This window comes from Tupaia chinensis, unplaced genomic scaffold (assembly GCF_000334495.1).
Source record: "Tupaia chinensis unplaced genomic scaffold, TupChi_1.0 Scaffold000317_1, whole genome shotgun sequence".
Taxonomy (NCBI): Eukaryota; Metazoa; Chordata; class Mammalia; order Scandentia; family Tupaiidae; genus Tupaia; species Tupaia belangeri.
This window is the reverse complement of record NW_006159810.1, coordinates 3,723,326-3,747,499: the sequence shown is the minus strand read 5'-3', so window position 1 is coordinate 3,747,499 and position 24,174 is coordinate 3,723,326. Positions and strand designations below refer to the sequence as shown.

Here is a 24,174-nt window from a genome sequence, read left to right as displayed (position 1 = left end):
CCCCCGGGGCCCCCGCCGGCCACTCGACGACCAGGTCCCGGGGTCCTGCAGAGAGAGGCAGGCGCCGGGTGTCGGGCGGTGGGACGGCGCCACGGAGGTGGCCGAGGAGGGGGTCGAGGCCCGTCTGCGCGGCCGGACTCCGCGCGGGGCCGGGAAAGGGGCGCCGTCGTTAAGTGAAGGCTGGCCAGTAGCATCCCGGAGGTAAAGTGGGTTGTGCCCAACTTCCAGATCTGTGATGTGCACGCATGAAATGTGATCTTTTCAACAAAGTTAGTCCCTGTGATTGGTGTAAATTACGGGGTCGTCTGGTTTTCTGAGGATGATTTGAATGGATTCTGCTGTCATCCAGACAAGTTTATAAATAGGTGTGTGTGTTTTGGACACTGAGAGCCGTGTTTATAAGATCAGCACATTTGCCTGGTCGTTTTTCATAAATATAAATGTTTGGTGTCCTTGGACACCATAGCAGCAGGTTGTGACTTCTAGCCTATAGAATCCCTGAGTGGTCTGACGGGCCTTCAAAACCTCCCTTTCCCGACCTCCTTGCAAAAGCTACTGTTCACACTTTTCTTAAAACCTTTTAACTTTGTTCTCCTCTCAGTGTACACCCCTTAGGCCTGCTTGATCCCTGAGGGCTTGGTTTATGATACAGTCATGGAAAAATTATCTGCCTCCCAGTGTTCTGTTCCTTTGTGCATCATCTTGCAAATTCTTCTTTTTATTTTTTTTTATTAGAGGTTTTTGCCTTAGGGCACTTGTGCTCACCTGAGAAAGAGAGAGAGAGACAGAGAAAGTGAAAAGGAGAGTGAGAAATCACCCCCCAGGGAGGATGGCCAGCAGCAATCCCCGCTCCTCCATTTTCCTCCTGGGGCATGTTCTCCCACTCAGTCTGTAAGTTTCAAATCTTCGGGTCCTGGGCCTGAACCACGGTTGGCCATGTGGGAGTCCAGGTAGATAAGGACCACACCATCTGCTTGCCCTTCGTCTTCCAAGTTCTTAAGAGTAAGCATAATAGGGGTAGACAGATGGCATGGTGGTTAAGGGCACTGGACTCCCACCTTGCCAACTGAGGTTCAAGTCCCAGACCTGGTGGCTTGCTTTCTCACTTCCCCTCTCTTTCTCTCACTCTGTCTCTGGTCAAATTTACATAAATAAATAAATAAAGTTAAATAAGATAATTTATTAAAAAAAGAGTAAGCATAATAAATAGAAGATTCTCAAAGAATTGAATGATCCATTCAAATATCCATTCAATTATCAACCCATCCATCTGCCTTTCCATAATCACCAGTAGGCCTGTCTATTCTTGTCTTTTTTGCCTTTGTTCTCAGAACTTCATTAACTCAAGGATCAAATATTATGTAAATTCTGAAGTCAGGAGACCCTAGCCAAAAGCCATCTATCTAGCTTCAATTTGAAACTCACTAGTAACTGTAAAATATTTTCAATCAATTGCATCTGTTTCCTGCCATTAGCTATATCACTGTTTAATCTTGACCTCCTGTCCAAGTACTGTATTAATAATCAAAATGGAGACCAGAAAATGACATAATGGTTACATCACTGGACCTCCACTTAATCAACTGTGGTTCCAGTCCCAGACCCAGTGACTTAAAACATGTCAGCACCTGTGCGTGCATCCCCAAGATCCCTAGAGAAGAACAGAGGAGAAGGGATTGTGGCATGGCCATCCCCCAGGGAGTGATTTCTCGTTTCTGTCTCTCTGTCTCTCTCTGTCTTTCCAGTAAGCACATGGTGGTGTGGTGGTTAAGGGTGCTGGACTCCCATATGACTGACCACTGTTCAAGTCCTGGACCTGGCAACTTGCTTTCTCATTCTCTCTCCTCTCTCTCTCTCTCTCTCTGTCCCTCTCTGGTCAAATTTAAATTAATTAATTAATTAACTAAATTAAAGTAAAATGATTATTTTTTAAATTTCTCTTAAAAATAATAATAATCAAAATGTATTTATTGCCTTCACCTAAAAGGAAAAGTCACTTTATATACTTCGTGAAAATAAGATAAAATTATGGTAGGACTTATACAGAAGTCCTCTAGGTGCCTCTATGTGAGATGAAATAATGTTTGAAGGGCCAGCAGGTGGCGTGGTGGCTAAAGCTCTGGATCGCCACATCTAGTCCTGCACCCAGCAGCTGAAAAATCACACTGGGCACGTGTGCACACAAGCCCAAAATCCTGAGAGGGGAATAAAGGAGAAAGGACTGCCACATGGCTATCTCCCCTGGCTAGCTGATTTCTCACTCTTCCTCTCTGTCTCTCTCTCACAAGTGCACATACCCTGTGGCCAAAAATAATAATAATAATAGAAACAAAAATGAAAAACTTTTTAAAAAGCGTTAGAAAAAGGAATGAGTGAAAGCTGTTAATACAACTTGTATACAGAAAAAAAGTCTGCCTGTGAGGACTGGGGAAAGCCAAGTAGAAAAGACATCTGTAAAAGATGAAGAGAGTTTGAAGACCAAACATTCCAGACAGTGGTCTAGGTGGAGAATTAGAAACCCGAAAGTATTTGGGGACAAACCTGAGAGGGAATGCTGGAAAGGTAAATCGCAGCCAACGTGTAAAGGACAGCAAGTACTGCACTATGGTTTGAACTTTCTTCTGTTGTATTAGAGGCCTTAAGACGTTTTCGAAAAAGGACAATAGCTGATCTGCTGTCTGAGAAGAATATTTCTTGGTGTAATGGAAATAGGCATAAAGAAGAAAAGTGAGAGAAGACACTGAAATAGCTTTATTCTGACACGATAATTTCAAACCTGCAAGACTAATACACTGAACACCCACATATCTGTACCCACTGATTGTTTACGTTTTGCTCCATTTGTCTTTTTTCTAAGAATTATTTAATTTTATTTATTATTTTTAATTTTTCTGTGGTGCACATGCACTAACCAGAGAGAAAAAGAGAAAGTGAGAAAGCAAGCCACTAGGTCTGGGACTTGAACCATGGTTGACCATGTGGGAGTCCAGTGCCTTTACTACCATGCACTCCCTAATGGAGCCTGAACATAGCAGTCCTCCTTCCTCCAGTTATCTATCCACTCATGATTCTTGGCCATGTTCCCCTACTCCTCCAGTGCCAAGTCTTAACCAGGGCCAGAATTCAAACCCTGGTTGACCATGTGGGATCCAGCCTCCCCTGGGCAGCACCCAACTGCTGCACTCCAGGGCAGGCCACACACTGCATCTCATTTTCACATCTCTTTAGTCTCCAGTCTGGAACAGGACTTTGCCCTTTCCTTTATGATCTTTGTTATATTTCATGGCATTTTTTAAAGAGTACAGGCCAGTTATTTGTAGACTGCCCTTCAACTTGGCTGTGTCTACTGCTTCCTCATAATTAGGTTCAGATTCTACATTTTTGTCAAGAATATGACAGAAGAGATGTTGTGTCCTTCTCAGCACATTTGCATTTTCTAGAAATTTCATGAAGAGGGAATCATCCAGAATGTGATTTTACTTTTTGGATCTGGCTTCTTTCACTATGTATTATGTTTTAATTCTGTTTCTTCTATTTTCCTTACTGTTCATTCAGATTACATAACATGTACTAGTAATTTATTCCTTTGTATGGCTAAATAATATTTCATTGCATGGATAGTTCACATTTTGTATATTCATTTACAAACTGATGATCATTGGACTGTTTTCATTTGGGGATTCTCTTATGAAAAATAGGAACAGTGGGGACCAGCAGTTGGCATAATGGCTATATCGCTGGACTCCCACATAGTTGACCGTGATTCGAGTCCCGGACCTGGTGGCTTAAACTCATGCCGGGTATGTGTGCGTGTGTGCCCAAGATCCCAAGAGGAGAATGGAGGAGAAGGGATTGCATGGTGGCCATCCCCCCTGGGGGGTGATTTCTCTCTTTCTGTCTCTCTTTCTCTCTCTGTCTTTCTGGTGAGCGCACGTGCCCTATAGAAAAAAAAAGAAAAAAAACTCTCCAAGAAAAAAAAAAAAAAAAGGATCTGTGAATATTTGCATTTTAAATTTTTCCTGAATAGATACTGAAGAGTGGAATTGCTCTTTAATTTATGTTTAACTTTTATGTTAAATTTATATTTAACTTTTAGACATTGTATAATTCTTTTCCAGTGGGACTGTGCTACTTTACGTTCTGACCAATAATGTATGAGAATTCTGGTTATTACACATCCTTATCCTAGTCTTTTGAATTTTAGTTGTTCTACTAGTGTTTAGTAATAGCTTATTATGGTTTTAATTTACATATCCCTAATGACTTATCTTCTTATGTGCTTATTGAAGATTTGTATATCTTCTTTGGTAAAATGTCTATTCAAATCTTTTGTCTTTTTTTATTTTTTATTTTTTTCAAATAGGGCACATGTGTTCACAGGAGAGAGGCAGAGAAAGTGAGAAATAACTCCCCAGGGAGGATGACCTTGCACAATCCCTTATCATCCATTCTCCTCTCCAGGTTTTTGGGCACCCACACAACTCATGTGCCCAGCATGATTTTCAAGCTGCTGGATTTGATACTCACACTGCAGTCAACCATGTGGGAATCCAGTGCCTTAACCATCACACCAGCTGTGAACCCTCTTTTGTCCACCTTTAAATTGGTTTATTTGGCTTCCTATTGAGTCCTAATTAAATTTCAAGTATTCTAGATACAAATCCTTTATCAGATCTATGATCTGCTAATATTTTTCTTCAGTCCGTAGCTTGTCTTTTCATTTTCTTAATGAAAAAGTTGTTTTAGGAGCAAAAGATTTTGTTTAAAAGATCTTATTTTGTCCTTTAGTGAGAGAGACAAAAAGAAAGCACACATAACAGGGTCCTAACACCTGACTCACCCCCACCGTTAGCCAGCCCTGTCATGGCAAGCATGTGCCTGGTATCCTCAGGGAGGTCTCCCGACTTCAAGCAGGAACCTTCCCATATGAGATTGCCTTGCCCAGCACAGTGCTTTACCGCTACACCATGTTTGCTCCTGAGGAGCAGAAGGTTTTAATTTTAGTGAATTGCACTTTATGAATCATCAAAAGTTATATTTAAGAAATCTTTGCCTAGGGATCAGCAAATGGCATAATGGCTACATCTCTGGACTCCTATGTAGTTGACCATGGTTCGAGTCCTGGACCTGGTGGCTTAATTCCTGCCAGGTGTGTGTGTATGTGTGCCCTAGGATCCCTAGAGGAGAATGGAGAAGGGATTGCAGTGTGGCCATTCCCCCGGGGGGAGGTGATTTCTTGCTTTCTGTTTCTCTGTCTCTCTGGCGAGTGCACACACTCTATAGCAAAAACCTCTCCAAAAAAAAGAAAGAAAAGAAAAAAGAAAAATCTTTGCCTAACTGAAAGTCTCAAAGGTATTTCTCCTAGTTTTTGTCCTAGAAATGACAATTTTAGCTCTTACAGTTTGGTCTGCGATCATTCTGAGTTAATGCGGGGAAAATCGTGTGACGTAACTGCCTACTTTTTTGTTTGTTTGTTCATCTGGATTTCTAGTTGTCATAGCATCATTTGTTGAAAAGACTATTCTTTCTTCCTTAATTGCTTTGGCACCTTTGTCAAGTCATTTGAGCATAAATAAATGAGTTTATTTCTTGACTCACTATTATGTTCCACTGATACACGTCTGTCTTATGCCAATCCTACACTATTTTTTAAAAAATAATTATTTATTTTATTTATTCATTCTTTTTTTTTTTTAATTTGACCAGAGAGAGACAGAGGGTGAGAGTGAGAGAGAAAGTGAGAAAGCAAGCCACCAGGTTCAAGACTTGAACCCTGGTCGGCCATGTGGGAGTGTCCAGTGCTTTAACCACCACGCCACCTGCTGGTCCCAACCCACACTCTCTTCATTGACTGTACCTTCACAGTAAAATTTGAAGTCAAGTAATCTAAATCTCCCAAGTTCGTTCTCTTTCACAGCTGTTTGGCTATTCTAGGTCCTGTGCATGTCCATATAAATCTTAGGTTAATCTTGTTCATTTCTACCCTAAAAAAAAGCATATTGAAATTTTTATAGGAATTGAATTTAAGCTATAGATGAATTTATGCAGAACTCGAGTTGTTGAGTTTTCCACTCCACAAATATGGCCTTTTTTTCCTTTTACTTAAATCTTTCATTTCTCTCAATGATGTTTCATCATTTTCAGCATACAGGTCTAACTTGTTAAATTTATTCCAAATTATTTTATTATTTTTTTTTATTTATTGTGAGTGGAATTGCTTTCATAAATTTTTTTAGAGATTTTTTTTGCCTTACGGTGCATACACTTGCCAGGGAGAGACAGGGATAGTGAGAGGGAAAGTAAGAAACCATCCCCATGCTGCAATCCCTTCTCTGTTCTTCTCCCAGGATCTTGGGAATACATGCACACGCACCCAGGCACTGGGTCTGGGGCTCAAACCGTGGTCAGCCATGTGGGAGTCCAGCGATGTAACTGCTATGCCATCTGCTGGCCCCTCTTTTTTGTTTTTAAGAATTATTTTAATTTAATTTTATATATCAGTATTATTGTTTTTCCCTTTGCATGTGCACTCACCAGAGAGAGAAAGTGAGAAAGTAAACCACCAGTTCTGGGACTCTAATCATAGTCGGCCATGTGAGAGTCCAGCACCTTAACCACCACACTACCTTGCTGACCCTGGAATTGCTTTCCTAATTTCTTTTTCAAGTTTTCTGTTGCCAGAGACCAGCCCAATGGTGGTAATTAAGCCCTATGCATTGGGAGCTATCCTACATAGCTGATCATGGTTCACACTGTGGCCCTGGTGGCTTGAAGAACACACCAGGAACATGAACATTCATGCCCCAAATCCTGATGGGATATAGAAATGGAGGAAAAAGAATTGTAATATGATCATACTCCATTGAGGGAATACTTTCTTTCTCTCTCTCTCTCTCTCTCTCTCTCTCTCTCTTTCTCTCTCTCTCTCGTAAGTGTGATTTCCCTCTGGCAATGATAAAAATAAGATAAAATAGGGACCAGCAGTTGGCGTAATGGCAATGTCGCTGGACTCTCATGTAGTCGACCACAGTTCAAGTCCCGGACCCAATGGCTTAAACTCACACCGGGCATGTGTGTGTGCATGCCCAAGATCCCAAGAGAGACTGGAGGAGCAGGGATTGTGGCGTGGCCATCCCCCCTGGAGGGTTGATTTCTTGCTTTCTGTCTCTCTGTCTCTCTCTGTCTTTCTGGCGTGCACACACGCCCTAGAGCAAAAACCTCTCCAAAAATAATAATAATAATGATAAGATAAAATAAAATAAAAATTAATTGTTGCCAGGCCAGCAAATGGCATGAAGGTTAAGGCGGCTGGATCCCACATAGGATCCTAGACAGATTGGCTCAAAGTACATCCCAGACAGATTGGCTTGAAAAACATGTTTGGTAAATGGGCGTGCCTGCCCAAAATTCCAAGAGGAGAATGGAGGAGAAGGGACTACAGCATAGCCATCCCCCTGGGTGGGAATGTCTCATTTTCTCTCTCTCTTTGTCTCTCTCTCTGCGTATCAGCACCCAAAGCAAAACAAAATCTGTAAGCCACCTAAGGTTTCTACAGCCTACACTTCAAATAAAGCATTTTTGTTTTTTTAAAAAAATGTTTATTGCCGCTATATGTAAATATGAATTATTTTTGTAGTATATTGATCTCTGAACTTCTATACTGAAAACTTGGGCAATACCATTTTCTACATGTAGTATCATGTCATCTCCAATAATGACAGTTTTTCATTATACTTCCAATCTATATGCCTTCAAGCTCTTTTTCTTGCCCCCTTGTACTGGCAAGGACTTCCGATACAAAGTTAAAGAGAAATGGTGAAAAACAGACCTCTTTTTGTTTGTTTATTTTTTTGAGGGATATTTTTGCTGTAGGGTCTGTACACTTCCCAGAGAGACAGAGGCAGAAAGGGAGACATCACTCCTGAGGAGGGATGGCCATGCCACAATCCCTTCTCCTCCATTGTCCTCTTGGAATTTTGGGCACAAACACATATTCCCCCAGTGTGAGGAAAACAAGCATCTTTTCCCCAGTCTTAGGGGTAAAACATTCCATCTTTCACCATTAATTAAGCATGATGTAAACTATAGGTTTTTCACAGATGCCTGAGTTCCCTTCTATTCCTATTTAGTTGACATTTTTATTGCAGATGACTAGTGGTTTTGATCAACAAAGGTAAAATGATAAAAATATTTTTATCATGAGTGTCTGTCAGTTTTTTTCTCTATTGAAATAATAAAGTAATTTTGTCTTATTCATTAATATGGTGTTTTACATGATTGATTTTCAGATATTAAACCAATCTTGTATTCCTGAGATTAATCCTACATAGACATGGCATATAATTGCTTTCATGTTTCTAGATTTGGTTTGCTACTTATTTTGTTCAGGATTTTAAGTCTACATTCATGAGAATAGTGATCTGTGATCTCCTGATTCTTTTCTATGTGTGTGTCTAACTTCCTATCAGGTTGATATTGGCCTCATAGAATGAGTTGATAAGTGCTTCCTCTTCTTCTATATTGTTGGGATAGTTTGTGAAAAATTGGTGTTAGTTCTTCTTTGAATGTTTGGTGGAATTCATCTGTTAAAGTTTTTTTTAAAGAATTATTTCATTTATTATTATAATTTTTTTAACTTACTATAGTCATCAGGGAGAAAGTGAGAAAGCAAGCTGCACGGTCCAGGACTCAAAGCACAGTCAGCCAGGTGGGAGTCCAGTGCCCCAACCACCACACCATCTGTTGGCCCATAATCTGAACTTTTCTTTATGGACAGATTTTTAGCTAGTAATTCAGTTTATTTACTTGATATGGGTGTAATCAAACTTTCTATTTCTTCTTGGTAATACTGCTGCACCTCCTGAGCTGTATTACAGGGTGTACAAGAGGAGGAATAGAAGCAGTTCCAGGCAAGAAAGCCATGGATACCCAGCTCTTCAGTGGAGTTCTAGCAGCTCATTATGAATACTTATCCCTTTGTTTTTTATTTCAGTTGGTTTCCAAAGCCCCAGATTTGTTTCTTGTTGTTGTTATTGTTTTGTATTTTGACATTTTTGCCTAGACTTACATTTCTGTTTTGGGAAGAGAATTTACAGAACTTTTTACCTGACTGGAGTAAAGGTCTAACCCCTGCATTTTTAAGAGATATTTTTGCTATAGGATGTATGTGTATGCCAGAGAGACAGAGAGAGACAAAGACAGACAGAAAGTGAGAAATCACCTCCAGAGGGCATGGCCACACTGCAATCCCTTCTCCTCCAGTCACCCCTCAAGATTTGGGGCACACATGTACCCAGTGGGAATTTGAAGCTGGAAAATCAAACTGTGGTCATCCATGTGGGAGTCCAGCAAGGTAACCATTACATGATCTACTGGTCTCTGTTTTTCTTTTTTTAAATACAGCTTTCACTATTACATATAGAGAAATTGGTCTAAATTCTCAATCTTCAATGGGATAAATTTTTCTAGGCATTTATCTATTTTATCTAAATTTTACATTTATTTTCATTCCCTGGGGGAATGACCTTCCTGCAATACCTTCTCCTCCATTCTCCTCTTGGGATTTTGGGCATGCACATATACGTAGTTTGTGTGATTTTTGAAGCCACTGGGTCCAGGACTCAAACCACAGTTGGTCATGTGGGAATCTAGCACCTTAACCACCATGCCACTGCTGGCCTCAGTAGTTTAATAGTTACAAGAAGAAAAAATTCTTCTGCTTTTATGGTTATTCCCTCTCATTATTTCTTGTTTGATTTTTCTTTCTCCTTTTTTTCCTTGATTAAATTAGCTAATGGTTTGTCTGTTTTAAGAAACCAGTCGTGCATGCCCAAAATTCCAAGAAGAGAGTTGGAGGAGAAGGGATTATGGTGTGCCATCTCCTCTAGGGGTGATATTTCACTTTCTATCTCTCTATCTCTCTGGTGAGTGCATGTGCCCTATAGCAAAAATCTCTTTAAAAAAAAAAGAGAGAGAGAGAGAGAGAAAGAAACCAGGACTTGGTTTCATTAGATCAATTTTTTCTATTCTATACTTTATTAATTTTGCTTTAATTTATTTGATTTTTTTTTTTTTTGGTGCTTTTTTCCTTTTTTAAATTTGACAGAGAGCACATGTGCCTGCTAGAAAAAAACAGAGACAGAGAGGGAGAAGAAAACACCTCCCAATGGGGGGGCATGGTCATGCTGTCATACCTTCATTTCTCTTTCCTATAGGGATTTGGGGGCCACATACATATGTCCCATCTTTTTTTAAGTTTTTGCTATAGAACGTGTGTACTCACCAAAGAAAGAGAGAGTGGTTAGTCGCCCCCTCCTGGGGGAAGGGAGGAGGATGGCCACACTGCAATCCTTTCTCCTCCACTCTCCTCTCAGAATTTTAAGCACACACACATGCCCAGAGTGATTCTCAAGCCACTAGGTCCAGGACTTGAACACAGAGCTGGCTATTGGGAGCCAATGCCTTAACCTCCATGCCACCTGCTGGCCCACCCAGTCTTCTGCCAGAGCTGCACTGTTGCCTGGTGGGATCTGGCCTCCTTAATCCTTAGGTCACAGGTCTGGCCCATTTCTGCTTTAATTTTATTGCTTCCCTTATTGTGCTTTCTTTTGATTACTTTCTTAAGTTTTTTCTTGGTATGTTTTTAGAAAACGGGGTCTTATCATCATTATTCTCCTGCCTCAGCCTCCCCGTGTTGCTGGAATTATAGTTGCATACCCTAATGCCTGCCCTCTAGGTAGGACCAGGAATCAGACCGGGTTTCCCATGTGGTCCCAACCTGTGGAGCACAGTGTCTTCATTTGTATACAGTGGCTTTTCTCTTGCTTCACTTCAGGGTATTTTAACCATGGCATTATTGACGTTTCAGATGAGTCATTTATCGTGAGGGTTTGTCCTCCGTAGTAAGGGATGTTGAGCAGCATATTCATGGCCTCCACATACTCACATAATCAAAAATCTCCCGGGACTGAAAAATTCCCTGGGAAGTAAAATCACCCCAATTGAAACCATTGCATTTAATATATCTCATTGGTTTTGATATGTAGTGTTTGTTATCATTATCATTATTTGTCTAATTCCATATTTTACTTTGTATTTCTCCTTTTACTCAAGAGGTGATCGATAGAAGGCCTTTTTACTATCTAGGTAGACAGCTTGTTTCTGTTTTCATGGTGAGGGAGTCACCTATCATTCAATTTGGGGACTCTCTTTTGTCTTACAGGATCCCAAATTTATCTTCTTGCTTCTTTTTCTTTACATCATCCAATCTCCAACAGGTGAGTTTAATTCAGAATTACTACTGCTATCCACACTGACTAACGACACCTCAGTACTCATTAACTTGTAAGTGCCTTTCCTCTGGTGAGCGCTCTGATCTACCGGGACATCCTTTCAGTATTTTTACACTTGGGATATGTTTTATCTTTGGTGGGGGGGGGGGCAAGCAGGGGGAGACTTCAAGTCTATCTTAGGCCTTTCTATGCCTCTTTTCTTTCTTACAGTTTTTTGGCTATCTCACCCATTCCTGTCTTTGGGAGATAGCTCTTACAGGATTTGGACTTGACTTTTCTACCTAAGTCCGTAAAGTTCTTCTTGTTGAAAGCATTGGGTTCATGTGGTTTTACTTGTTCTGGTAGATGTATGTATCTTTGTGGAAGATGATGGGAAGATTCCATTAGGGCAACAGCCATTATCCTTGGCTACTTCACATTTCCCCGGCACGTGTATCTTGATGAGCCATTTAGTGGTGGAGCATGTTTGTGAGCTTTTGGTAGGGGTAGGGCATAAGAAGAGAAGAGAAGGCATTTGGTTTAGAACGTATCTATTTTAAGATAATTCTGTCCTTTCATGCAGAAATGTTTATCAAACAATCAGATAGTATGGACTACGGGTAAGAGACTAGGAATTACTACATCCAAAAATTCAGGTAGATTCCTAGTAAACTGGAATTACAGCCATAAAATCTTTTGTGGAATTTCTACCTTGGTTGAATTCTTCTTGAATACTTAGCCTCATTTTCCATAAATATATAAGGACTTAAGAAAATAAAAAAGGGCCCGCAGGTGGCACAGTGGTTAAGGGCACTGGACTCCCACATGGCCAACTAAGGTTCAAGTCCCAGATCTGGTGGCTTGCTTTCTCACTTTCTCTCTCTCTCTCTCTCTTTCTCTCTCATTCTCACTCTGTCCCTCTCTGGTCAAATTAAAAATAAATAAATAAATAAATTTAAATGAAATAATTATTTTTAAAAATCTAAATAAATAAATAATTGTAAAATAGGGGCCAGCTGGTACGTGGTGGTTAAGGGAGCTGGATCCCAAATGGCTGACTATGCAGTTTGGAAAACACGCACAGAACTGGTGGCTTAAAAAACACACAAGGTGCATGTACATATGTGCTCAAAATCCTGAGAGGTAAATGGAGGAGAAGGGATTCCAGCATGGCCATCCCCCTTGGGATATGATTTCTCACTTTCCTTCTTTTTGTCTCTTCCATTAAGTACTATTATTACTATTAGATTATATAACAAGATTCTGCTGAATAAAGTGGGGTGGAGTTTTTAAGACTAACTAGAATATTTTTCTTATTTTTAGTTCCTAGACTAACTTATTTATGATGACTTTATTCATCATTTAATGTGTAATCCAGTAAGCAAAAAAACTTCGAAATAGGTGATGCAAGACTAGAAAACTAAACCCAGTACTTTCATAGAAATTGCTATAAGGGGCCAGCGGGTGGAATGATGGTTAAAGATCTGGGCTCCCAGGGGCCAGCAGTTAGCGTAATGACTATGTCGCTGAACTCCCATGTAGTCGACTGTGGTTCGAGTCCCGGACCCGGTGGCTTAAACTCACGCCGGGCGCATGTGCCTGCGTTCCCAAGATCCCAAGAGGAGAATGGAGGAGAAGGGATTGCGGCGTGGCCATCCCCGGGGGGTGATTTCTCACTTTCTGTCTCTCTGTCTCTCTCTGTCTGTCTGGCGAGCGCACGCACCCTGTAGCAAAAACCTCTCCAAAAAAAATAAATAAATAAAGCTCCCACATGGCTGACCATGGTTCAAGTCCCAGACCTGGTGACTTGGAAAATCCCACCAGGTACATGCGCCTACATGTCCAAAATCCCAGGAAGAGAATGGAGGAGGAAGGATTGCAGCCTGGCCATCTCCCCCTAAGGGGTGATTTCTGTTTCTCTCTCTCTCTGGTGAGCGCATGTACCCTATGGCCAAAAAAAAAAGAAAAAAGAAAAAAAAAATCCTGAAAAAAAGAAAAATAAACCACTATCGATGTGAAAGCATTTGTTTTTGTTTGTTTGTTTGGGTTTTTTTTTTTTTTTATATTATATTACCTAACACTCATTCCCTGAGCATCATCACAACACACTAAATGTAGTTTCCCATCTAGGACAAACTGCGATGTGAAAGCATTTGTTTTTGTTTGTTTGTTTGGGTTTTTTTTTTTTTTTATATTATATTACCTAACACTCATTCCCTGAGCATCATCACAACACACTAAATGTAGTTTCCCATCTAGGACAAACTGCGATGTGAAAGCATTTGTTTTTGTTTGTTTGTTTGGGTTTTTTTTTTTTTTTATATTATATTACCTAACACTCATTCCCTGAGCATCATCACAACACACTAAATGTAGTTTCCCATCTAGGACAAACTGCGATGTGAAAGCATTTGTTTTTGTTTGTTTGTTTGGGTTTTTTTTTTTTTTTATATTATATTACCTAACACTCATTCCCTGAGCATCATCACAACACACTAAATGTAGTTTCCCATCTAGGACAAACTGCGATGTGAAAGCATTTGTGAAGAATTAGAGAAATCTACCTCCTTTTTTGTTCTGTATCAATTTGGGAGAGTCTATAATTTAAAAATCTGTTCTTTCATACAATAAAAGCCAGAAATAATAAGTAATATCCTAAGAGGATTTTATTATTATTATTTTAAAAGGCTGCTTTGTTCAACAGCCCACATTTTCTCTTTCTTCTCTCCACCAGGTGGAAGTATGGTACTTTATATTCCATGGGTTAGGCGAGAAAAGATAAACACCATATTCAAGAGTATGAAGTGTTGCTTCAGCTGGATTTTACAGCAGCATATTTTAATCAATTATTTAGGATAATGAAAGGGATCTATTGGGCAAATTTCCTTTCCACAAATTATTTTCATCAGCTGAGATAAACACAGATTCATTGTCAGAAATAATATACAGGGCCAGCCCTGTGACACAGTGGTTAGGCGCTGAGTAAAGGAACCTGAATCTCACATGGCCTAGGGTTCAAATCCTGATCCTGTTGATTTTATGCTGAGTGTGTGCAAGCCTGCCCCAAATCCTGACAGGACAGAGTATCAGAAGAAAAAGATTGCAACATGACCAAGCTTTGTTCAGGGGTACTGTCTGTCTGTCAATCTGTGACTCTTTCTGTCATGCCCATGCACTCACCTTCTGGCATTAAAAAAAAAGAAAAGAAGAAGAAGAAAAAGAAAGATATATATGAAATCTTTGTGATAGCTAGAAGAACTGTAAAGATGAAACTAGCAAAATAACATCCAAATATTTTTATGCGGACTTAAAAAAATGTATCGGTGGATATAAACCTTTGGCATCTTGAGCAAACTGCTTTTGTATGAACTATGAAAACACCGTCCTTTCTTATTTGACTAAGATGAGTCAATCTTATTTTCCAGGTGCAACGCTATACTGCAAGTCAATCAATACAATAACTTGTCACTTCAACTGTAATGGAAAAATATGAAAAATTAGCTAAGATTGGAGAAGGGTCTTATGGGATTGTGTTCAAATGCAGAAACAAAACCTCTGGACAAGTAGTAGCTATTAAAAAATTTGTGGAATCTGAAGATGACCCTGTTGTTAAGAAAATAGCACTGAGAGAAATACGTATGTTGAAGGTAGGTTAATTTCCTATATATACCCGTAATACCATGGCATTGGATAAATTATATGCTAAAATTGCAAAGAATTTTAAGGTAATCTTTTCACCCTGCATTGGACCTAAAATCCCTCTGTATCCACAGTTTTGGGAAATAAGTTGATCATCATTTGAACATGACCCGCTCTGATATGATTTGATATGTACAAGTACCACTGTAGATTGTTATATTGAAGTCCATGTCCTAGACACCCCACCCCATGTTCACATCCTCCCCTGCAACCCCAGTCCTTCCCTGGACATCCCTCCCACCCATACCTAAAGGGGAGCTTCCTGACTGGAGGGTCCTACCAGACCGGACCGGTCCGTATCAGTAGGCATTCACACTGACTGGTCCCTGCCTGCACTGCCCAGGTTTCCTGGACATACTGAATGGCACTCCCGGCTATGTGTACATTTTTTACATAAAAGTTTTTTGTTATAATTTGTTTTACTCTGTTAGGAGTTAGTATAAGAGAATCTTAAGTTCTCAGTGTAAATTTTTTCTTATCCTAAAAATCTTACACTTTTAGAATGTAAAGGGATCTTTGGGAGGCTGCTTATCCAGTGCCCTTATATTTTTGTGGAGGAAACTGAGTTAAGGCAGCGCTTCTCAATGGTTCATGTATATTGGCATTCCCCGGGGATCTCATTGAAATACACGTTCTGAGTCCAGAGGTCTGAAAGGTGGGGCTTGAAATTCCGCATTTCCAACAAGCTCCCAGACAGTGCAGAAGCTGCTGGTTTGTGGCCACATTAAGGAACAACACTCAGTGATTTCCTCAAGAACAGCCCACCTTCACTTTCGCACTTTGTCTGTTTTTAGAAGAGAATAAACAGATTCCATTTGTAAAGGAGGATCATAGTTATATTAACTCTCCTTTTCAAATCTTAGTTGAAGACGGTTTTCCTCAAATAATGCTTTCTAGTATTTTTAAAATGTAAAAGAACACACCCCTCATGATTTAAAAAAAAAAAAAAGTGGCTCACTGTTACCTCTGAGCCAGCAGAGGGCGCAGGTAAGCAACCTCACTAGGCTAAGCTACCAGGTGGGTCTGAACCAATGTTTTTCTATTGATAGTCAAAATCAAGCTTTTACCTATCAGTCTCCCTCTTCCGGCTTTTCAAATAAAGTCAATGTTCAGGGAGTACCTCCTGAGTTATAAGTGCCCCAATTTGAGAATGAGCTTTAGGGTAAAATTTACAACTCACCTTGGTCTCGTGATGGCTCTCAGAATGTCTATCTTGCCCGTTTTTTGAGATGTTACATCCATGCATGCCCTTTTTTTTTTCTGGCAAAGAGTTATTTATTTTACTTATTCATTTATTTATTTTAATTTGACCAGAGAGAGAGAGTGGAAAGTAATTCATCAGGTCTGGGATTCAAACCACGGTTGGCCATGTGGGAGTGTCCTGCACCTTAACCACCATGCCACCTGCTGGTCCCAACACATACTCCTACTTTTTACATTTGATTTGCCTCCCCCTCCTTACTACCTGTTCTGCTGTAAACAAGTCACTTTCTTTAGGCTAAGTTAAGTCATTAGCAAAGGAGATATAAATTACTGATGTTCCCAAAGACAGAATATTTAGTCGGGTTAGACCTTGACATTGCATCAAACTGCAGCTTCTATGACTCCCTTACTCCCCTTGTGAGGATCCTTTTACTTCCATGCTGTGTTTTTGCTTTGTTTGTTTGTTTGTTTTTAAGAATTATTTTATTTAACTTTATTTTCCTTATTTATTTGAATTAGACCAGAGAGGGGGAGAGAGGGAACAAGAAAGCAAGCTGCCAGATCCGGGACTCGAACTGCAGATGGCCTTGTGGGAGTCCAGCACCACCATGACAACTGCCGGCCCCCTGTTTTTTTGCTTGTTTGTTTGTTATTATTATTATTTTTTTTTTTTTTTGGAGAGGTTTTTGCTATAGGGCACATGCACTTGCCAGAAAAACAGTGAAAGACGAGAGAGAGAAAGCGAGAAATCACCCCTCAGGGGGAATGGCCACGCCGTAATCCCTTCTCCTCCATTATCCTCTCGGGATCTTGGGCACGCATGCACACACATCCTGTGTGAGTTTAAGCCACTGGGTCTGGGACTTGAACCGCAGTCAGCTACATGGGAGTTTAGCAGCATAGCCATTACGCTAACTGCTGGTCCCCTGGCCTCCTGTTTTTTGTGGGTTTTTAGGAGAGATTTTTTTTTTTTTTTTTTTTTTTTTTTTTTTTTAGTTATAGGGCACATGCCTCGCCAGAGAGACAGAAAACAAGAAATCTCTCCTAAAAAACTGCAAATGGCCGGGTGAATGGCCACACCACAATCTCTTCTCCTCTCAGGATTTTGGGCACACATACACACGCGCCCGGCATGAGTTTTAAGCCGCCAGATCTGGAATTCAAACCACAGTTGACTACATGGGGGTCCAGCACTATAACCATTATGCCATCTGCTGGTTCCCCACACTGTGTTTTTACTGGAACACAAAGCACTGGCTTACCTGAGTGACCTGTTTCTCACTCTGCCTTTCTGTTCATTTAGGCAGTGGAGGACATAGAAAACAGGTTTGGTGTTCTGGGCATATTTTTAAGGTATAACAGGTTCTTTTTGCCCAGACCATTGAGCAGCAGGCACACAGGGTGACAGTTGTTTTTTGTCATGCCATGCTTACAGATACTGATGTAGAGATGTGCGGCGTAAGTCCCTATGTCTAAGACTCTGCTGGAACTACGACTTATTTACTGACTTACTATGTACAAGTACTGTGTCCTCTTTAGATAGATGATAGATAGAAAGATAGATAGATGATAAATGATAGATAGATAGATAATAGATAGATAATAGATAGATGGATGATAGATATCTTTCTGGGTGAGTGGTTCGGAAAGTTGGTTGTATTACACTGGGGGAATAGCAGGGAAGATGAATTATAAATGGGAGTGATCATATATCCTAGTTTGCCCAGGACAGTCCTGGGTTATAGTTTTCATCCCAGTAAATGCATCCCAGTAATGCATAGTTTTCATCCCAGTAATAATTTAGCATATACACCAAGACATTTATGAAATGTCCTGGTGTATATGCTAAATTATTTAGTCACTACCGTCATGGGCAGGGTGACCATATATGCCAGTTTGTCTGGGACCGTCCTGGCTCATATCTGTTAAGTTGGTTTGGATGATAAATGATATCCAGTTCTAGAGATGGCTCTTTCCTTTGGTTTACGATATTTTTTTTGAGAGGTTTTTTGTTTTGTTTTGTTTTGGTTTTTTGCTATAGGGTGCGTGCGCTCACCAGACAGACAGAGACAGAGAGACAGAAAGCGAGAAATCACCCCCAGGGGGAATGGCCATGCCACAATCCCTTCTCCTCCATTCTCCTCTCGGGATCTTGGGCACACACGCACACGCGCCCAGCGTGAGTTGTAAGCCACCGGGTCCGGGATGCGAACTGCGGTCAACTACATGGGAGACCAGCGACATAGCCATTATGCTAACTGCTGGTCCCTGGTTTACGATATTAAACAGAGGCTGTCTTGTGACATGGACTAATTATGCAGATGCCTAGAATAGTCAGTTTAATCAGATTTGAGGTTGGGATCTAGTATTGCTGAGAACCAATACTAGAATCCAGACTTGAGTTTAAATCCAACTTCCATTTGCATTCAATCCAAGGCAATATGTAAGCCCAGTGGTATTGGTGATTTACTCAGTAATTCTGTGTATTTTCCATAATAATTCCACTTCCTCATTTTTTTATTCAGGTTATTTTATGACTTGGATATCTAGTGTTTCAAAAAGAATACATAATTAATATTTTTAGTGTTAGTACTTCTGGGTTTTTCTCCCCTGTTGCTTAAATTTTTATTTCCCTGAGGGCACATGTGCTTGTCAGAAAGACATAGAGAGACAGGGGAATTAAGAAAGTACCTCCATGGGGAATGGTCACACTGCAATCCATTCTCCCTCCTTTCAGGATTTTGGTCACTCCAAAATACATGTCCAGCATGTTTTCAAGTTGCCAGGTGTGGGACTCAGACTTCAGTTGGCCATATGGAATCCAGCTCACATAACCACCAGGCCACAGCTAGTCCTAGTACTTCTGTTTTAAATTGTGTACCTTATTTGGAACCACCAGAGAGATTCAAACAGTTCAGTTACCATGTAGTATAGGTACATTAAATAAGTTCTTCAATTTCTTCCCATTTTGAAGTGTATATAATTCTTAGAAAAGGCAGTTTTTCTTGTGAATAATGGAAATAAAATTCTTCACTAGAGATGCACGCAGAATGATAAACAAGGTTTTATTTTTGTAAAGTTATGAGGGGTCTGGGGAGAGACTATTATTAAAAACAAATCACTAGGGGGAACCAGCAGTTAGCGTAATGGCTATGTCGCTGGACTCCCACGCAGTTGACCACGGTTCGCGTCCCGGACCCACTGGCTTAAAACTCACGCCAGGCGCATGTGTGTGCGTGCCCAAGATCCCGAGAGGAGAATGGAGGAGAAGGGATTGCGCCGTGACCATCCCCCCGGGGGGTGATTTCTCGCTTTCTGTCTCTCTGTCTCTCTCTGTCTGTCTGGCGAGCGCACGCGCCCTATAGCGAAAACCTCTCCAAAAAAAAAAAAAAAATCACTAAGCATAACATTTCCCTTGCAGCAATTAAAGCATCCGAACCTTGTGAACCTCATTGAGGTGTTCAGAAGAAAAAGGAAAATGCATTTAGTTTTTGAATACTGTGATCATACACTTTTAAACGAATTGGAAAGAAACCCAAATGGGTAAGTAACCTAGAAACCAAAGGTCTATTGATAGATGGCCACTTCTCAGTTTCATTGTCCACGTGGAATTAACTATGGCAAATTTTAGATCCCAGCCACAGTTCCCCTTTCTGACCAGGTACATCTGAATGCCCCTCTCCAGTCTCAGTTAGGATGTGCTCAAAGGGCAATTGAATATTAACCTAGAGAAACATAATTAGAAAGACAAGTCTACTGCATATATAAATCACAATCCATTTGGAAGCCAAATATGTATGTTGGTTTATCTGAATTCAAGGAATGAACCATGGTTTGATATTTAAAAATCTATTTCTATAATTCCCTGGTAATTTAAGAGATTACAGAGTAGATATGGGCCAGCAGGTGGCATGGAGGTTAAGGTGGCTGGATCCCACATGTCTGACTACGTGGTTCAAGTCCAGACCTGTCCGCTTGAAAATCAGGCCAAGCACCCCAGTGCATGTGTACAAATGCCCAAAATTCTGAGTGAATAAAGAAGAAGGGATTGCTGCATGGCCCTCGCCCCTGAGAGGTGACTTCTAATTTTCTCTCTTTCTCTTTTTGTCTCTTTTTGTTATAAAGCACACATGCTTTATAACAAACTAAAAAAAAAAGAAGTAGATATGAGTGGGCTGGCTCCATGGCTTGGTGGTTAAGGCAGGGGATCCCACATGGCCGACCATGTGTTTTGAGTCCCACACCTGGCAGCTTGGGAAACATATCAAAGTGTGTGTGTGTGTGTGTGTGTGTGTATGCCTCAAATCCTGACAGTATGCAGAGACGGAGGAGGAGGGATCGTGGAGTGACCATGCCCTGTGGGGTGTGCTTTTTCCCTCCCCTTCTCCCTCTGTATCTCCTTGGTGAGAGCACATGTCCTCTGGCAAAATTTAAGAAAAAATGTAGATATAGGGCTGGCTTCGTGGTGCAGGGGTAATAACTGCACAAGAGAACTGACTCTCACACGCCTGGGGTTCCACTCCCCACCCGGGCAGCCTGAATCACACCAGGTGCGCATGCGTGCCCAGGATCCAGTGGGCTGGAGGATGGAGAAAGGGGATCACAGCATGACCAGAACCTGTGAAGGGTGCTCAGCTCGCTCTCACTCACTCTCTCTCATGTATATGTACATGTGCTCTCTCGTGAATAAAGAAAATAAAGTTTTAATTAAAATGCATATGATTGATAAAATTTTAAATGGTAAATTTTAAATTGATAAATTCAACATCCTTTCCTGATTACTGAAAACCAAAAGACAAAGAACCTTCACAACTAGAATTAAAAGAATGTTTTTTGGGGACCAGCAGATGGCATAATGGTTATATCACTGGACTCCCATGTAGTTGACTGTGGTTCAAGTCCTAGACTCAGCACCTTAAAACTCACACTGGGCACATGTGCGTGCATGCCCAAAATCCTGAGAGGAAAACAGAGGAGAAGGGATTGCAGCATGGCCATCCCCCTGGAGAGTGATTTCTGGCTGTTTCTCTGTTTTTTCTGATGAGCTCATGTGTCCTCTAGCAAAAAACAAACAAACAAAAACCTCTCTATAAAAAAAGAAAAAGTTTTCTTGGCTGGCCCATGGTATAGCAGTTTAAATGGCATACATAGGGAGTCAGATCTAACATAGCCAACTGTGGTTCAAATCCCAACTTGGGTGGCTTGATAAACACTTTAGACATATGTGCATACATACCTCCAATCCTTACGGGATAAAAAAATGGAAGAAAAGGCTTGCAATGAGATCATGCCCTTCGGGAGTGCTTTCTCTGTCTGGTAAGCACATGCACCCTCTGACAATAAGAAAAAAGAAGAAACTTTTTTATTTGTCCAGAAAGCATGTGTGCTCAAGAGGGGAGGGGAGAGAGAGAGGAAGCACCCCCTTCTCCGTAGAGAATGGTTGCACCACAATCTCTCCCCCCCAATCTCTCCTTTTGGATATGCACACACACATTCCTGGTGTGTTTCTCAAGCCACTGGGTCCAGGACTCAAACCATGTGGCCAGCCATGTGGGCTCCAGCCCACTTAATCACTATGGCACAGGCTGGCCCAGAGAAAATAAACCTTTTTAACATATTCACACAAAAGAGCCCTTCTTCAGACCAACACCCAATTTTATACTTAATGGTAAAACACTAAAGGGACTTCCATTAAAGTCAGAAACAAAGTAAGAGTGTAAGTTTCCACCACTGCAATATAACATTGTTCTGAGAACTTTAGCCAACTTAATGTAATAAGAAAATAACATAGCTAGCTTTTCTTTAGAATTATTTATTAGTTTTATTTATTATTATTATTATTTTTAATTTGCTATAGGTCATATGTGCTCACCAGAGAGAGAGAGAGAAAGTAAATCACCAGATCTGGGACACAAACTATAGTCAGCCATGTGGGAGTCCAACACCTTAACTACCATGCCATCTGCTGGCCCCAAGATAGATAGCTTCTGGAAATGAGATAAAATCGTCTTTATTTGCCTGATACTATTTTACAAAATCTGAGAGAATCACACAAAGAGTTACTAAAACTAATGGAGGGCCAGCTCTGTGGTGCAGTGGTAAGGTGTTGCTCAGGAGAGGCCAGATCCCTTATAGTGACCACGTTTCACGTCCTCGGCCCGCTCAGCTGGAGGAGTATTCCGCCTGTGCTCAGGCAGCCGATACTCAGTGGACTAGAGGACTGGAGGAAGGGGATTGTAGCACTATGGACTCTACGGAGGTTGCTCCCCTTTACTTCCTGCAAATGCATGTGCTGTTATGAAGAAAAGAAAAAAGATTAAAATTAAAAACCTAAGGGGCCAGCAGGTGGCATGGTGGTTAAGGGCACTGGACTCTCCCACATGGCTGACTGCAATCTGAGTCTTGGACCGGGAGGCTTGCTTTCTCACTTTCCCTCTCTCTCTCTCACTCTGTCCCTCTCTGGTCAAATGAAGATAGATAGATAGGTAGGTAGATAGATAGATAGATAGATAGATAGATAGATAGATAGATAGATAGATGAAGATAGAAAGATAGATAGATAGACAGACAGGTAGATAGATATAGGTAGATAAAGTTAAATAAAATAATTCTTTAAAAAATTTAAAACTTAATAGAATTCCATAGATTGATCCATATAGCGTTACACACCCCATGTGCAAAAATTAACTTGTATCAATCAGCACTATTCTGTGAAACCGGCTCTATCGGCATAAGTTCAATCTTTTAAAAAGGACCTAAATTTATTTAAATGTTCAACTATGACAAGATATTAAATCTGATTGATGGGTATGTTTGGAGCATTACATAATTGTACTTTTGATTAAAAAAATCTTTACAGTAGACATTTAGTAAAAATAGCCTTTGTCCTTCAATTTTTCTTTTTGAGAGGTTTTTTGCCATAGGGCACATGCGCTCGCCAGACAGAGACAGAGAGACAGAAAGCGAGAAATCACCCCCCAGGTGGGATGGCCACGCCACAATCCCTCCTCCTCCATTCTCCTCTCGGGATCTTGGGCACGCATGCACACATGCCCGGCGTGAGTTTTAAGCCACTGGGTCTGGGATGTGAACCGCAGTCAACTACATGGGAGTCCAACAACATAGCCATTACGCTAACTGCTGGTCCCTGTACTTAAAATTTTTGAAAATAACAGCAAAAAACACTATCTCCATCAGCAGGGATGAAAGATAAACACCAACACTGAGAAAAATATTTTCATATATATAACAAATTCCATTATACATCGAGTCTTCATAAATCAATAAGAAAAGAATAAACAAATATATAGAATTTGACAAATTTGTTTAATCATATTTGTTTATTAGGATTAAAATAATCATGATGACATTTCTATTCTTCCCAATAATTTCAAGCTAATTGCTGGTTTGTTATGTATTTTTCATTTCTATCTTTGATTATATCTTGATTGAATAAAAATCAATAAAATAAAAATTAAAAATAGTTTAATTGTGAAAAAAATAAGAGCAGAGTAAACAAACCAATTAAAAAATCAGTAAAGGCCATGAAGTAGAAACTGAAAGAAAAATGTGGTGTCCAATAATCCTATGAAAATGAGTAATCACTAAAAATTAATGAAATGCAAATAAAAACCAAAATGAGATACCATTTCATTCTAACCACAGGTTGGCACACATAACATTGGCAAAACCAAATCCTGGCAAGACAGTGAGGAGATAGGGACGTATGTGCAGAGATGCACAGATGTTTGGTGGGAGTGTAAATGGGTATAACCTTCCTCAGAGAGGGTAGCTTGGCAGTATGTAAATGTGAAGGCATCATCATGAGACAGTGATGTGAGTGATGGAAAGACACCAAGTTTAAAAAGTTCTAGGGAATGTAATTGCTTTACATTATAAAAAAAAATTTTTTTAAAGGTTACGTAAAGTAGAATACTCCTAGACAGAGTACAAGTTTCCCAAATTCCCCATTTCCCAGTGGAAAATATATCTGGCCATGATA

At 40.4% G+C, this 24,174-nt stretch overlaps 1 protein-coding gene across 3 annotated transcripts in view; it reads left to right on the top strand.

Moving 5' to 3' along the window:
- Window positions 1-24,174, top strand: part of CDKL4 (cyclin dependent kinase like 4) — a 66,201-nt gene that overhangs the window by 6,556 nt on the left and 35,471 nt on the right. For all 3 annotated transcript variants that reach the window (XM_027773005.1, XM_027773006.1, XM_014588929.2), the window contains exons 3-4: window positions 14,696-14,917; window positions 19,594-19,715. In XM_027773005.1, the coding sequence (XP_027628806.1) occupies window positions 14,750-14,917; window positions 19,594-19,715 (290 nt within the window). In that variant the 5' untranslated portion in view covers window positions 14,696-14,749. The remainder of the gene's footprint in view (window positions 1-14,695; window positions 14,918-19,593; window positions 19,716-24,174) is intronic.